Genomic DNA, 12,513 nt, shown 5'->3' on the forward strand with positions numbered 1-12,513 from the left:
CACTCCGAGGTACTCCACCCGCTCTACTGCTAAACAGAAAGAGCCGGACGCCATAGGTTTGGATTCTGCCCCCTCCATCCTCTCGCCCAAGCAGGGTAGAGGCCGACCCTCCAATATTCATAAGGCTAAAAATCAAGCTGGGGACGAAGTGATCCAGGGTAAACAACATACCATTGAAAGGGTTCTTAGAGCAAAGGACACCCTTCCCCCCTCCCCTCCATGAAGCTCTTGTCCTTCAACTGTAGAGGGATGGCCAGTCCCGAGAAAAAGCTGGCTCTGAAGCGACTCCTCCTTTCCGAGTCGGTTGATATTATCTTCCTGCAAGAAACCCTTTGTAATGCGGAATCAGCCACTTCCACCCTAAGCTCTTGGCTGCACGACTGGTCTTTCCATGCTATCGATGTCTCGGGCCGCTCTGGAGGCATTGCAATTGGTTTCAAGAACCGTTCGATAAATCTGAAGAACATATGGGGTGGTGAGGGCTTTCTGGGAGCGGACATATACTCCAAGGAGCTGGAGGAAGAGCTAAGAATCCTTAATGTTTATGGACCATGTCAAAATCGGGAACTTTTTTGGAGAAAGCTCCTCAGCTCCCACCTTCTCCAAAATGGGAATTTAATTCTTGGGGGAGACTTAAATTTTTCCATGGGCTTCTCAGAATCCTGGGGCCATATGGCTCAGATTGACCCACTCTCTGATTTCTTTGAGCAGCTGCTCGAGATCCACCAATGGATCGACATTCCCTCGGCCAAGATCCAACACACCTGGAGGAACAATCGGACAGGCGATCAAAGCTTGGCCAGAAGACTGGATCGTTTTATCATCAAGGAGGCCTTTCACAACAGCCACCCAAGATCCAGACAATGGGTTGGCAGCGGAGGCTTGTCGGACCACAGGCCTATCTTTCTTGAAATTGGGGAAAAACTCCTGAAGCAAAAAGCTCCCTTCAAGTTCAACTCCACATGGCTCCGGGACCCCTCCTACATCAAGCTAATATCCGACTTCTGGAGAACACACCCTATCTCTGAGGAGGAGGATCCAGCAATATGCTTTATAAAAAATCTCTCTGAACTAAAGGGACTATCCAAAGACTGGGCTCACAAAAAGAGGGAACAAGAAGACTTAATTATCTCCCAGGCAGAACAAGCAATTGCTGACCTTGAATTGTTGTCGGATGGCACTTTCAACTCTCAGGAACAGAAAGCCAGGTATGGATCCCTGATCAACCAGAGAACCCAAATCCTCAGAGACAGAGAGGCAAGCTGGAGATTAAGAAGCAGAGCAATCTGGATTAAGGAAGGAGATGAAAACACAAAATTCTTCCACCGCTTTGCAAATGGACGGAAAATGATCAATACTATCTGGGAACTGCAAAATGACCGGGGACACCTAGTGAGCAACTCCAGAGAACTAGCCTCAATGGCCACCTCACACTTCAGGAACATCTATGAGGCCCCGAGGGAAGCCAACCTGTTAGAGATTATGCGGGTTGCCGAGCTCTTTCCCAGGTTTGTGGATGAAGAGGATGCTGAAGATCTCATCAAGGAGGTCACATTAGGGGAGCTAGAAGCCACCATGCGAGGTTTCCAAAAAGAGAAGAGCCCGGGACCCGACGGTTGGACCATCGAATTCTACCTCGCTTTCTTTGATCTTCTGGGTCAGGACCTCCTCAGAGTTATCAATCATTGCAGCCGCTGTTTGGTCAATTTAGTGATGTCTAAATTGCAACTTTTAAATGTCAACCCGGGGCTCGTAAGTTGATGAAGTGATGTGTACTGTATGTACTTAGGCAACTATTTCTTAAGTTTTTGTCGTTTTTAACTTTTTAAGTTTGTTTTCAATTCTATTTCTCCTACAGTGATGTGATGGAAATGAAATAAAATGAGTGAAGTGTGTGTGATTGTGATGAGTCCTAAATGATTTATTAAAACTTAAAAGTGATCTACCAGAAAGCTTTGAACAACAACTGAAATGAAATTAACTCTTGAAGGAAAATGAAAGCATCAAATAAAAGACCAATGGCATTGGCCCAGTACCTCTACTGCTGATAAAATTGAGATTGAAAATGACATCTACATTAACTCAATTAAGAACAAGAATAACTACTTTAACTCCTCAATTAAATCTTAAGCAATGTACAATCTAAGTGACAAATCACACTACTTAATTTTCCCTTAACCTTTCTGCCTTCAGCTGGATTGATCATATAAGAAAGAGTTATGAGCAAGTTAGCAATGTGAGTCTTAAAAAAAAATAAACCAAGCTGCACTTAAGTGATATTCTGGCTCCACTAAAAGTTAGTTGATTATGATAAAAAGAGCCATTAAAAGATGAACAACTTGATAAGCTATGAGCAGAAAATAAAGTGCAAACTAAAGCAATGATACTAATGGAAATCAAAAATAAAGATCAGCAGTCTAGATAAGACGATCACAAATTCCACTAGCTGTAAAAAGAGAAGTAAGAAAACTGTCCCGGACACCTAAGAAATCTGCAAAAACACACTGATCAGTCATGGAAAAGTGCAGAAATATAAATGAGCAGAATTCAAAGTTATATACAGCTATTGTACGTGATCAAAACATAGCAATCAAAAGCATTCTGTACAACTATTATACATAAACTGATAAGAATAAATGCAGGAAACGAAAAGCACTGTACAGGCCTTAGTAAATAGGGGCCCTCTGCCTACTCCAGCCAACTCAAAAGATCAGTTACACGCTTAGAAACATAATGGTCTTCTCATATATTATGTAGCAAAATAAAGAGTATAGTGGGGTTCAAAAATTACATATCAGCAGCTAACTAATCAGTGTTCAGAGACGCTTTATTTATAGCAGAGAAAACAAAACGAACTTAACACAAACTACGCTATTCTATCAGCTGTGTAAAAACATGTAATCTAGCACAGTCCTCGGATTTAGGCAACGGTCGAGGTGGGCATTAAATCTTCTGTTGGATTCGTGTTTCCCATCATCTGCGTGGCTGAGGAAGAGGCCAACTGTTCTTTACGTGCTCTAAAACCGAACACGCAGAGCCGTGCCACCGTCAATGACCTCTGTTTGACCGTAGTTTCCCTCTCGTTGACCATGGGTTTTCATGACTGGTTTGGCTGAGCTGGAAGGACACACACCATGTCCTTGGTTCCACGAACTTGCCCATGTGGCTCTTCTGCCCGGAGGACACCTGGAACATGTCGTTTAATAAAACAGCTGCGGAATCCGGGGTTGGCTGCGGAAACCGGGATCAGCTGCGGAAACCCTGTGTGAGCTGCGGAAAGTGCAGCACTTGACCAAAATTCTAAACCAACAACACAGTCATTAGCATAATTAACAAACCATGTAAAAGTCCTAAAATACAATGATTTGAGCAATTTGATGGAGGGAATTAGTGGCAAAAGAAGGAAATGAATAGGAAAAGGAGGCTGAGAGGATGTGTAAAGAACTGCAGGTTTGAGGCTCAACATACCCCCACTGTGAAGGTGTTGCATGTCCTCATGCAACCAAAACTTTGTCATTGCTCTTCAGTCCATGTGCTCAGATGCTTCTGCCAAAACATCTAGCCTTCTTTTCTTTCTTCTTGTTGCCAAAATTGTTCTTGGTTTCTTCACTAAACACTTGAATTTCAAATTGATCAAGGCCCTGCTCAATTTCTTGCATTTTCTCTTCAATTTTCTGTTCTTCTTCTGCCAGAGTCCTAGGTGAAGCATGGTGTTGTCATGGACAATTTTGTCCACCTTGCTTTGTTCTTTCAATGCTTCGTTTTCTTGTTTTATATGCCGGTTCAGGACTTCTAGCTCAAATACCTCTTGTTTTAAAGATTCAACTTGTTCATTAAGAGGCAATATAGTGCTTGGACCTGCAACTGATTGCTCCAAGGTCTCTAAATAATTGTATACCTCCTGCTGGTCAGGGTCAATTTCAGGTGATCTCTTTGGGCTATGCTCAAAATCAAATTCTGTTTGAAGTTCTGGCTGAAAGGGGCTCTCTTCCCATGGAGGAGTGGACTCACGGTCAAGCTGAATTGGAGCCTTTTCAGGTGTACTTTCTCCCAAATCAATGAAATGTGACTGTTTTTCCTTAGTCACACTCATTCTTTCTTTAATTCTACTGCTTCTTCTCACTTGTGCACTAGTGCTCTTTGGTTTGGCACTCTGTTTTTCTTTTTGTTTCTTCTTTGAGAGGGCAGCAGTTTGAAGATGTGAGAGTCTATCAGCCAAGGTTTGATAGTCTTCTTCTATTGAAGGTTCAGGTGATGGACATGACTCTTGAACAATTGCTTTCCCTTTCTCCTTTTTCTGTTTCTTAGTTTTATCTCTCTCTACCTCTTCTTCTTGAGTAGTCTCCTGAGTTTCTACAATAGGAGGATCTTGGGCTACAACATCTCTTTTCATTCTCCTACTTCTTTTTGGGACTCTAGGAGAGCTGCTAGCGGAAGCTTCAGTTACCTCTTGAAAATGATTCCTGATTAAAAACTTTTCCCATGTATCATTGTTGTTTTTCAATTGGTCCTCTATGAGAATCTTAATGAACCCATGATGATACAAGTGTGGTTCAATATGGCCTATATTCTTTTGGACAGTGGAACTCATTTTTGTTAGGCTTCTTAACAGAAAATAGGGTAAATTGATGGCATGTCCCTCCATGAAGTTCATCATAATTCTAGCATGGTACATATACATAGTGCCAAAGCGGCCCTCACATGTAACAAACTTTTGAACAAGTAATAACAATGCAGTCCATTCTTCCTTAATCACATGTACAGGAATCCCTTTGGTGAATATTGAAGTGTCCATACCTGGATTCTTAAGCATATCTTTCCATCCCTGATCTTCCACTGTTCTGTTCTTGAACCATCGGTCTCCCATCTGAGGTAGGCTGGTTGCTGTTGCTATGGAGTTCTCTGTGATTGTAAATTTCAGGTCCCCTACTTCCACAGTATGCCCATTGAATGATCGAGCAAACGCTTTCGTTACCTCCTTATCATATCCTCTGAATTTTTGGATGAACTTCAACCATTTTGCCTTCTTTAATGCTTCCCTTGTCTGTGGGTATCCTTCTAGATACTTTGAACCTTCAGGTTCTGCTCTAAGCAGCTTCCCCATATTTGGTTTTCAACTTCGACTGAGGCTTTTGACTGTGTATGGATGCTCAAGGAGGATACTCACGGGAACAACAGGTGTATTACGGTCGTAATGCGAGGTAATACGGGTTTAAAACAGGACTGTGGAGTTTAAAACAGAGCCGCGGGGTTTGAAACAGAGCCACGGAATTTGAAACAGAGCCGTGGAGTTTGCAGCGAAAAGGAGAATGGAAATGGTGTGAGTGCGAGTGAGTAGAAGACAAACACGAGAATGAGTTCAAATGCGTGCGGAAATGGGGTGATAAGAGAATGAAATAACGGCCAAATCCCTTGGAGTTCGGGTGGCTTACGCACACGTTTCAGTTATTGGCTGCGGAGATCGTGGTAGAGAAGAGACGTAGTACGATAGGTCTCTTCTTCCTTGTACGGCTCATAAATGAAAGCGCAGTCTCAACTTGAGTTGAACTAAGAGTGATTATTAGACCGTTAGGAGGGTATGAGGTGGATGAAGGACTATCGTGGAGGAGAAGTGGGATGATTTTGCCGAATCATTGTATTTAGTGGCTCTGTCCACGATTTAATAATTATGCATGAAATGACATTTAAATGGTTGTTTGGAAAATATTTTGATCATACCTTCATGGGTTTGCCATTTGTTGATTAAGGTTGCTGATCCATGATTGCCTTTTGTTCCTGCAGGTGCCTCCTATCCTTGTTGCCTTTGGTGATGATGATGATTTTAATCTTTTTGAAACAGAGTGCTGCTAGCTGTAGAGACAGAGTGGTACTGGCTACGGAAATTGGTGCGAGCTGCGGAAACTGAACATCTCCCCTTTTAACTGCACAAAGTTAGTTAGAAAAAGACTAACTGAATGGAAATAGTCCTGAAAGGGACTTTTATTAATGGAATGGGATGGAGTGAATGGAGTGAAGTGAAAAAAATGAAATGGAATGAAGTGAAATGGAGATGGAAAATGATGAAGGTGAAGTGAAATGGAATGAAGATGAAATGAGGATGGAAAGAGAGAGATTTTTTTTGGAAAATATAGAGTGTCAGGTGACCCTGATTTTCACTCCATATTTTCTGTATAAGACCGCCAATCTGAGATTGGTTTTCAGGCTTATACACATATTTTTTTCTTTTTTCTTTTTTTTTTTCAATTCAGAAAGAAACAAAGATTAGGCTGATGGAGGAGAAGAATTCTTCTCCACTAACCTCATTGCAGAATTCTCTTGGAATATTTTGACAAAGTCCTCTTTTGAGAGTGGCTTATGATAAATTTTCAATCGGTGGCCATTCACAATAAGAGGAGTTTGAAACTCATCAATAGTCTTGATTCGGACTGCTCCATTACTAAAGACTTCATCAATCTCATATGGCCCAAGCCAATGAGTTTGAAATTTCCCTTTGAAGTCTTTAAACTTTGAATCAAACAGTAGCGCCCAATCTCCTTTTTGGAACTTCTTCTCTTTGATATATTGGTCATGCCACTTAGTTCTTTGGTGCTGAACTAGATCGGTCCTTAGAATTGCATCTTGTCTTATTTCATCTAGCTCATTTAGTTGGTCCATTCTGTGCTTTTGGGCTTCTGATAAACTCATTCCCAACTAAACTGCCATCTTGAAGGTCTTGATTTGAAACTCAATGGGGAGCAAGACTTCTTTCCCATAAACAAGTTCATAGGGAGAATGTCCTGTTGTGTTCCTCCATGTAGTTCTATAGGCCCATAAGGCTTCAGGAAGCCTTTCTGCCCAATCTCTTCTGTGGAGATGAACAGTCTTGGTGATGATGCTCTCAAGAACTTTGTTTGTAGATTCCACTTGACCATTTGCTTGCGGATGGTATGGAGTAGATTTTCTATGCTTGATTTTGTATTCCTCCATCAGCTTCTCCATCAATTTAGATGTAAATTGACTTCCCTGATCTGTCACAATTTCTCTTGGGACACCAAAATGAGTAAAAATATCCTCAAAAAGAAATTGAACAACTGAATTTTCAGTGGCAGAAGGCAATGCCTTGGCTTCTACCCACTTAGTAACATAATCAGTGCAAACCAATATATACTTCTTTTGTTTAGATGGTGGATTAATAGGTCCAACGAAATCTAGAGCCCATTTCTCAAAGGGTTCGATGAGTACCTGTGGCTGTAGTGGCATTTCATTTGAAGGAGTTTGTCTCCCAACTCTTTGGCAGCTGTCACACCTTCTAACATATTGCTTTGCATCCTTGAAGAGAGAAGGCCAATAATATCCTAAAGAAAGGATTTTATAGGCCGTCCTCTTGTCAGCAAAGTGTCCACCACACGGTTCATCATGACATGCTTTAAGGATGTCATGCATTTCATCTTCCCGCACACATCTTCTGATCACAAAATCTAGCCCTGTTTTGAACAATTCATTAGAAATCCAAGAATACTTTGAGCTCTCCTGAATGATTTTCCTTTTCTCATTAGGAAATAAGTGTGGAGGTAGCTTCCCTGTAACCAAATAGTTAGCAATATCTGCATACCAAGGAGTTTTAGTAGTTACTGCAAACAGATATTCATCTGGAAACTTATCCTCTACGGGAGAATCTTCGTTAGTATTTTGAATTCTAGACAAGAAATCAGCTACTGTATTTTGCTTTCCTGGTCTATCTAACACAATAATATTGAATTCTTGTAGAAGTAAAAGCCATCTTGTAACTCTGCCATTAGTAACAGGTTTGTTCATGAGATATCTAATTGCAGAATGATCAGTATGGACAAAAGTTTCATAGCCTATTATATAGTGTCTAAACTTGTTGATTGCATGAACAACGGCTAAGAACTCTTTTTCAGTCACAGTATAATTTAACTCAGTGGGAGTCAAAATTTTTACTGGTGTAATAAATTGCATAAGGAACTAAATCCTTTTGACCCAACACAGCTCCTAGAGCTGTATCTGAAGCATCTGTAGAAATGTGGAAAAGGAGTTTCCAATTTGGCCCTCTCAAAATGGGTGCTTCAGATATTCTAGTTTTTAAAGTTTCAAATGCAGATTGACAGTCAGGATCCCACTTGAATTCACAATCTTTGGTAAGTAATTTGAAGAGTGGAGATGCTATCTTGGTGAAGTTTTCAATAAATCTTCTATAATACCCAGTAAACCCAAGAAAACTTCTAACATCCCTCTGACAATTTGGAATAGGTAACTTGGAGATGACTTCGACTTTTGATCTATCAACTTTGATTCCATCTCCTGAAATATGATGTCCTAAAACAATCCCTTCAGTAAACATCATAAAACATTTTTCATGACTTAATGAAAGATTTGTTTCTTTACATCTGACAAGGACTTTTTCCAAATTTTCTAGTGCCTCTTCAAATGAATTACCATAAACAGTAAAGTCATCCATATAGACCTCTACACAATCATGAATTAGATCAGAAAAGATTCCTAATACTGCCCTTTGAAATGTTGCGGGTGCATTACATAACCCAAAAGGAAGTACTTGGTAAGAAAAAGTTCCCCATGGACAGGTAAATGTGGTCTTGTCCTGGTCTTCAGGTGCTACCTGAATTTGATTGTAACCACTAAAACCATCCAAAAATGAGAAATACTTTTTGCCTGCTAGAGTATCTAATACTTGATCAATAAAGGGTAAAGGAAAGTGGTCCTTCAAGGTTGCTTTGTTCAATTCTCTGTAATCAATGCAAACCCTCCATTTACCATTCTTTTTAGGTACTATAACCAAAGGGGAAACCCACCGGATATCTGAAATAGGGTAAATGAAGTTTACATTAAGTAACTTTTGGAGTTCTTCTTTCACTATCTCCCTAAGATTTGGATTCATCCTTCTTTGAGGTTGTCTGATTGGTCTATTGTTTTCCTCAATGTAGATGTGATGAATGCAAGTCTTAGGATCAATACCTTTCATATCGGTATACTCCCATGCAAATGCAGTAGAATGTCTTTGCAAGGTTTTGGTTAGCTCTTCCTGTTGTGATTTTTCCAAGTTTTTGTTGATGTTTAACGTTTTTCCTGGAAAGATCTCAATGGCAGAACTACCAAACTCTTCCATAGAGAAAAGAGACATTTGTCTAGATGATAGACACTCTATGTCAGAATCCAACTGAAATTGTGTGGAGTCATATTCTGAAGATGGTTCAAAATTTTCTAATGTATTCAGAATTTGACTATCTTCACTAATCTCAGAAATGGTAAAGACAGGTTGTATAGTATCTTCATCATCAACCCACTCATTATCTCCTGTTTCTGTGATTGCTTTTGCTGGAGGATACAGATTGAACTTCTTTGTCGAATTACCATCAGAAATGTACATATCCCCAGACCTACAACTTATGAAAGCATCAGCTGTGGCTAGCCAAGGTCTTCCTAAAATAAGAGGATGTCCTCCTAGATTACTCTTGGGAGTTAAAATCATAAAATCCACCGGATATTCCCAAGAATCTAAGGAGACAGGAATGTCTTCTAATACACCATCTGGTTTAATAATTGACCGATCTGCAAGTTGCAATAAAGTAGGTGTAAAAAGAAGATTAGGAAGTTTTAGCTGTTCCATAGTCTGCCTACTCATAATGTTAATAACAGCCCCTAAATCAATCAAAGTATTTGGTATTTCTACCCCATTGATATGTGTTTTGACAATTGGACTACCGGGGTCTACATATTTCTGCATAGTAATCTTTCCCATCATGATGTCTGCAATTTTTCCTACCAGGTGGATCCTTCTGGTATCTCTTGGTTTCCTTCCTGGTCTTTTAAGGCTCAACTCTTTTATTGTTTTCGCTAGAATAGGAATTTCCTTAATGGCTTGTAACAAGGGAATCTTGATACAGACATTCTTCAATTCATCTAGGAAATTATAGTCAGGCAACCAAATTTGTTTTTCCACTCCTTTGTCAATTTGTAATCTTTCAGGAAAAGGAGGTGTGGATAGAGATGTAGGTTGCTCAACTATAGGAGTTGTGGGGGGTAATTCTTTTTCTTTTCCTTTTTGAGTGTTTGGGTTTTGAAGAGATGCTTCAGAACCCTTATTGGCTTCAAGAGATTCTTCCTCAAAAATGCTTTGCTCTTGAGCTTTTATAGAAGGTTTGTCTAAGACTCTACCTGATCTGAGTTGTACTTCATTGAGAGGAACAATCATATAGGTAGGAAAAGGTTGTCCTTCCATCATGTAAGCATTTTGAGGATTCTTATTGTTGGGGTTTGGAAATGGCTGAGAAGGAAGTTGATTTGACTTCTGTTGGAATGGGAGCAAGAGTTGAGAATTGGGATTCTGTTGAGAAGGTTGTTGTTGTTGTGGAAATGGTAATGATAATTGTGGGTTTTGATTTGGAAGTTGTGGAGCTTGTTGGTTTTGGAAAGATGGAGGATATTGGTAGAATTGAGCAAATATACCATAAGGATTCTTCATACCTTGTAGCCATGCTTGAAAAGGATTTTGAGCTTGGGGCCAAGGTTGTTGCCAAGGATTCCAATTTGGTGGAGGTTGAAAATTCATAGAGTTGTTAAACCCTTGATTTTGTTGCCCCTGCCAAGGTCTCCTTGCAACAAAACAGAGAGATTCAAGTGTACTTGGATCTTCTTGAAAGACAGCTTTAAGCCCAGGGATTGAAGGACAATCCTTGGTCTCATGATTTTCTGAGCAAATTACACATGTCTCTACAACTTTTGCTTCCAAGGGACATTCCCTTAGAGCATGTTTCTTTCTACACTTTGGGCAAAAGATGGCCAAAGCCTCAACTTCTGCTTTCTGCTTATTGTGAATCTTAAGAGTGTCTAGTTGTTCACTAAGACTCCCTAAGATGTCAGTTTTAAATTCATCAAGAATACTGCCAATTTCAGCCCTACTTACCGATCCAGTTGCAGATTTGTTTGCTCTGAGGAGAGAAGGATCTCTAGGCCCTTTTTGAGTTTTAGATTTTCCCCTTGAGAGATGGACACATAGTTCGGCTATATCATTGAGTGAAAGTTGAGATATATCTCCCTTCCCCATCATGTTCAAAATGTCTATCCATTCATCTCTAATGGCTTTTAACAAAAGGGTTTTCAGGGTCTCCTCATCTAAGTTGTTCATTTTTGCTCTTTTCAAGTTGTATTGAAATCTTTCAAGCAAATCCTCCAAATTTTCATCTTCCTTTTGTACCATTTTGAATACCTCATCCTTATGATTGGTGGGCATACAATAATCCAGGTACCTATCCAAAAATGTTTGTTTCATATCATTCCAAGACCTAATGGATTGAGTGAGTAATCCCATGAACCACTTCAGAGCTGCTCCTTTCAATGTCGAAGGAAACAGTTTGAGTTTTTTAGAGTCTTCCAGATAATCATAAGTTCAACAAACGACTTCAAACTCAAATAGGAATGTTTCAGGGTCCTCATTCCTCATCCCATGGAAATTTGGGAGGACAGATGGTGAGATGTTTTTCATGGTGGCTCGGGAGTCCTCATCAACTATAGGAAACCCGAATGAGTTATCTCCATCCCTATTTCCCCCAATGTTACCTCGACCTCCTCCATTGTTTCCTCCTCCTCCTCCTCTACCTCTACCCCTACCAAATCCAGTTGATCCTTCCTCTGTCATGATAGTTCCCTTGGAGGCTTCAGAGTTTTCTGGTTCCTCTACTAAGGGTGAACGAGAAGGAATTTCTCCCTCTTCTTCAGATGTTTCTACTTCTTCAATTACAATTCGCCCTCCTATGGAAGAGAGAAAAGGGTCTTTTTCTTGTTCAGATTCGATGGATGGTGTGGGAGAGTGAACAATCGCCTCTTGAATTCCAGGAATCCTAGGGCTAGGAGTGTGAGTTGGAGATGATGGAGGTGTCTCTTGTCTATTCCTTGGAGTAGATGGACTTGTAAAAATCAAACTCTTAGCTCTAGCTAAAAACCTTCCCCTAGAATCTCTTGCTCTATGCATGTCATTTTTTTATTTTCCTTCAAGTCAGGGTAATAATTCTCTTTCTGATCTTCCAGATCACTCTAGGTGCAAGAAGAGAGCATACTCAAGAAACTATTAAACCAATAACTTTCTCTTTTCTGATCCTCCAGATCACTCTAGGTGCAAGAGGAGAGCATACTTTGAGAGGTTATTAATTTTCCTTTCTTGAAATTTTCTTGTTTTTTTTTTAAGAATAAGCTACCTAATTTTCACTTCCCCGACAACGGCGCCAAAATGTTTGGTCAATTTAGTGATGTCTAAATTGCAACTTTTAAATGTCAACCCGGGGCTCGTAAGCTGATGAAGTGATGTGTACTGTATGTACTTAGGCAACTATTTCTTAAGTTTTTGTCGTTTTTAACTTTTTAAGTTTGTTTTCAATTCTATTTCTCCTACAGTGATGTGATGGAAATGAAATAAAATGAGTGAAGTGTGTGTGATTGTGATGAGTCCTAAATGATTTCTTAAAACTTAAAAGTGATCTACCAGAAAGCTTTGAACAACAA

The 12,513-nt window shown here is 40.0% G+C and overlaps 1 protein-coding gene across 1 annotated transcript in view; it reads left to right on the top strand.

Moving 5' to 3' along the window:
* Positions 1-249: 249 nt before the first annotated feature.
* LOC149199480 (uncharacterized) overlaps positions 250-12,513 on the top strand; it is a 135,656-nt gene continuing 123,392 nt past the window's right edge. The window contains exon 1 of the mRNA XM_089400585.1: positions 250-1,582. Within this exon, the coding sequence (XP_089256711.1) occupies positions 250-1,582 (1,333 nt within the window). The remainder of the gene's footprint in view (positions 1,583-12,513) is intronic.

This window comes from Pinus tabuliformis, chromosome 2_1, assembly GCF_031772625.1.
Source record: "Pinus tabuliformis cultivar Carrire ecotype Pingquan chromosome 2_1, CPIR1, whole genome shotgun sequence".
NCBI classification, from domain to species: domain Eukaryota; kingdom Viridiplantae; phylum Streptophyta; class Pinopsida; order Pinales; family Pinaceae; genus Pinus; species Pinus tabuliformis.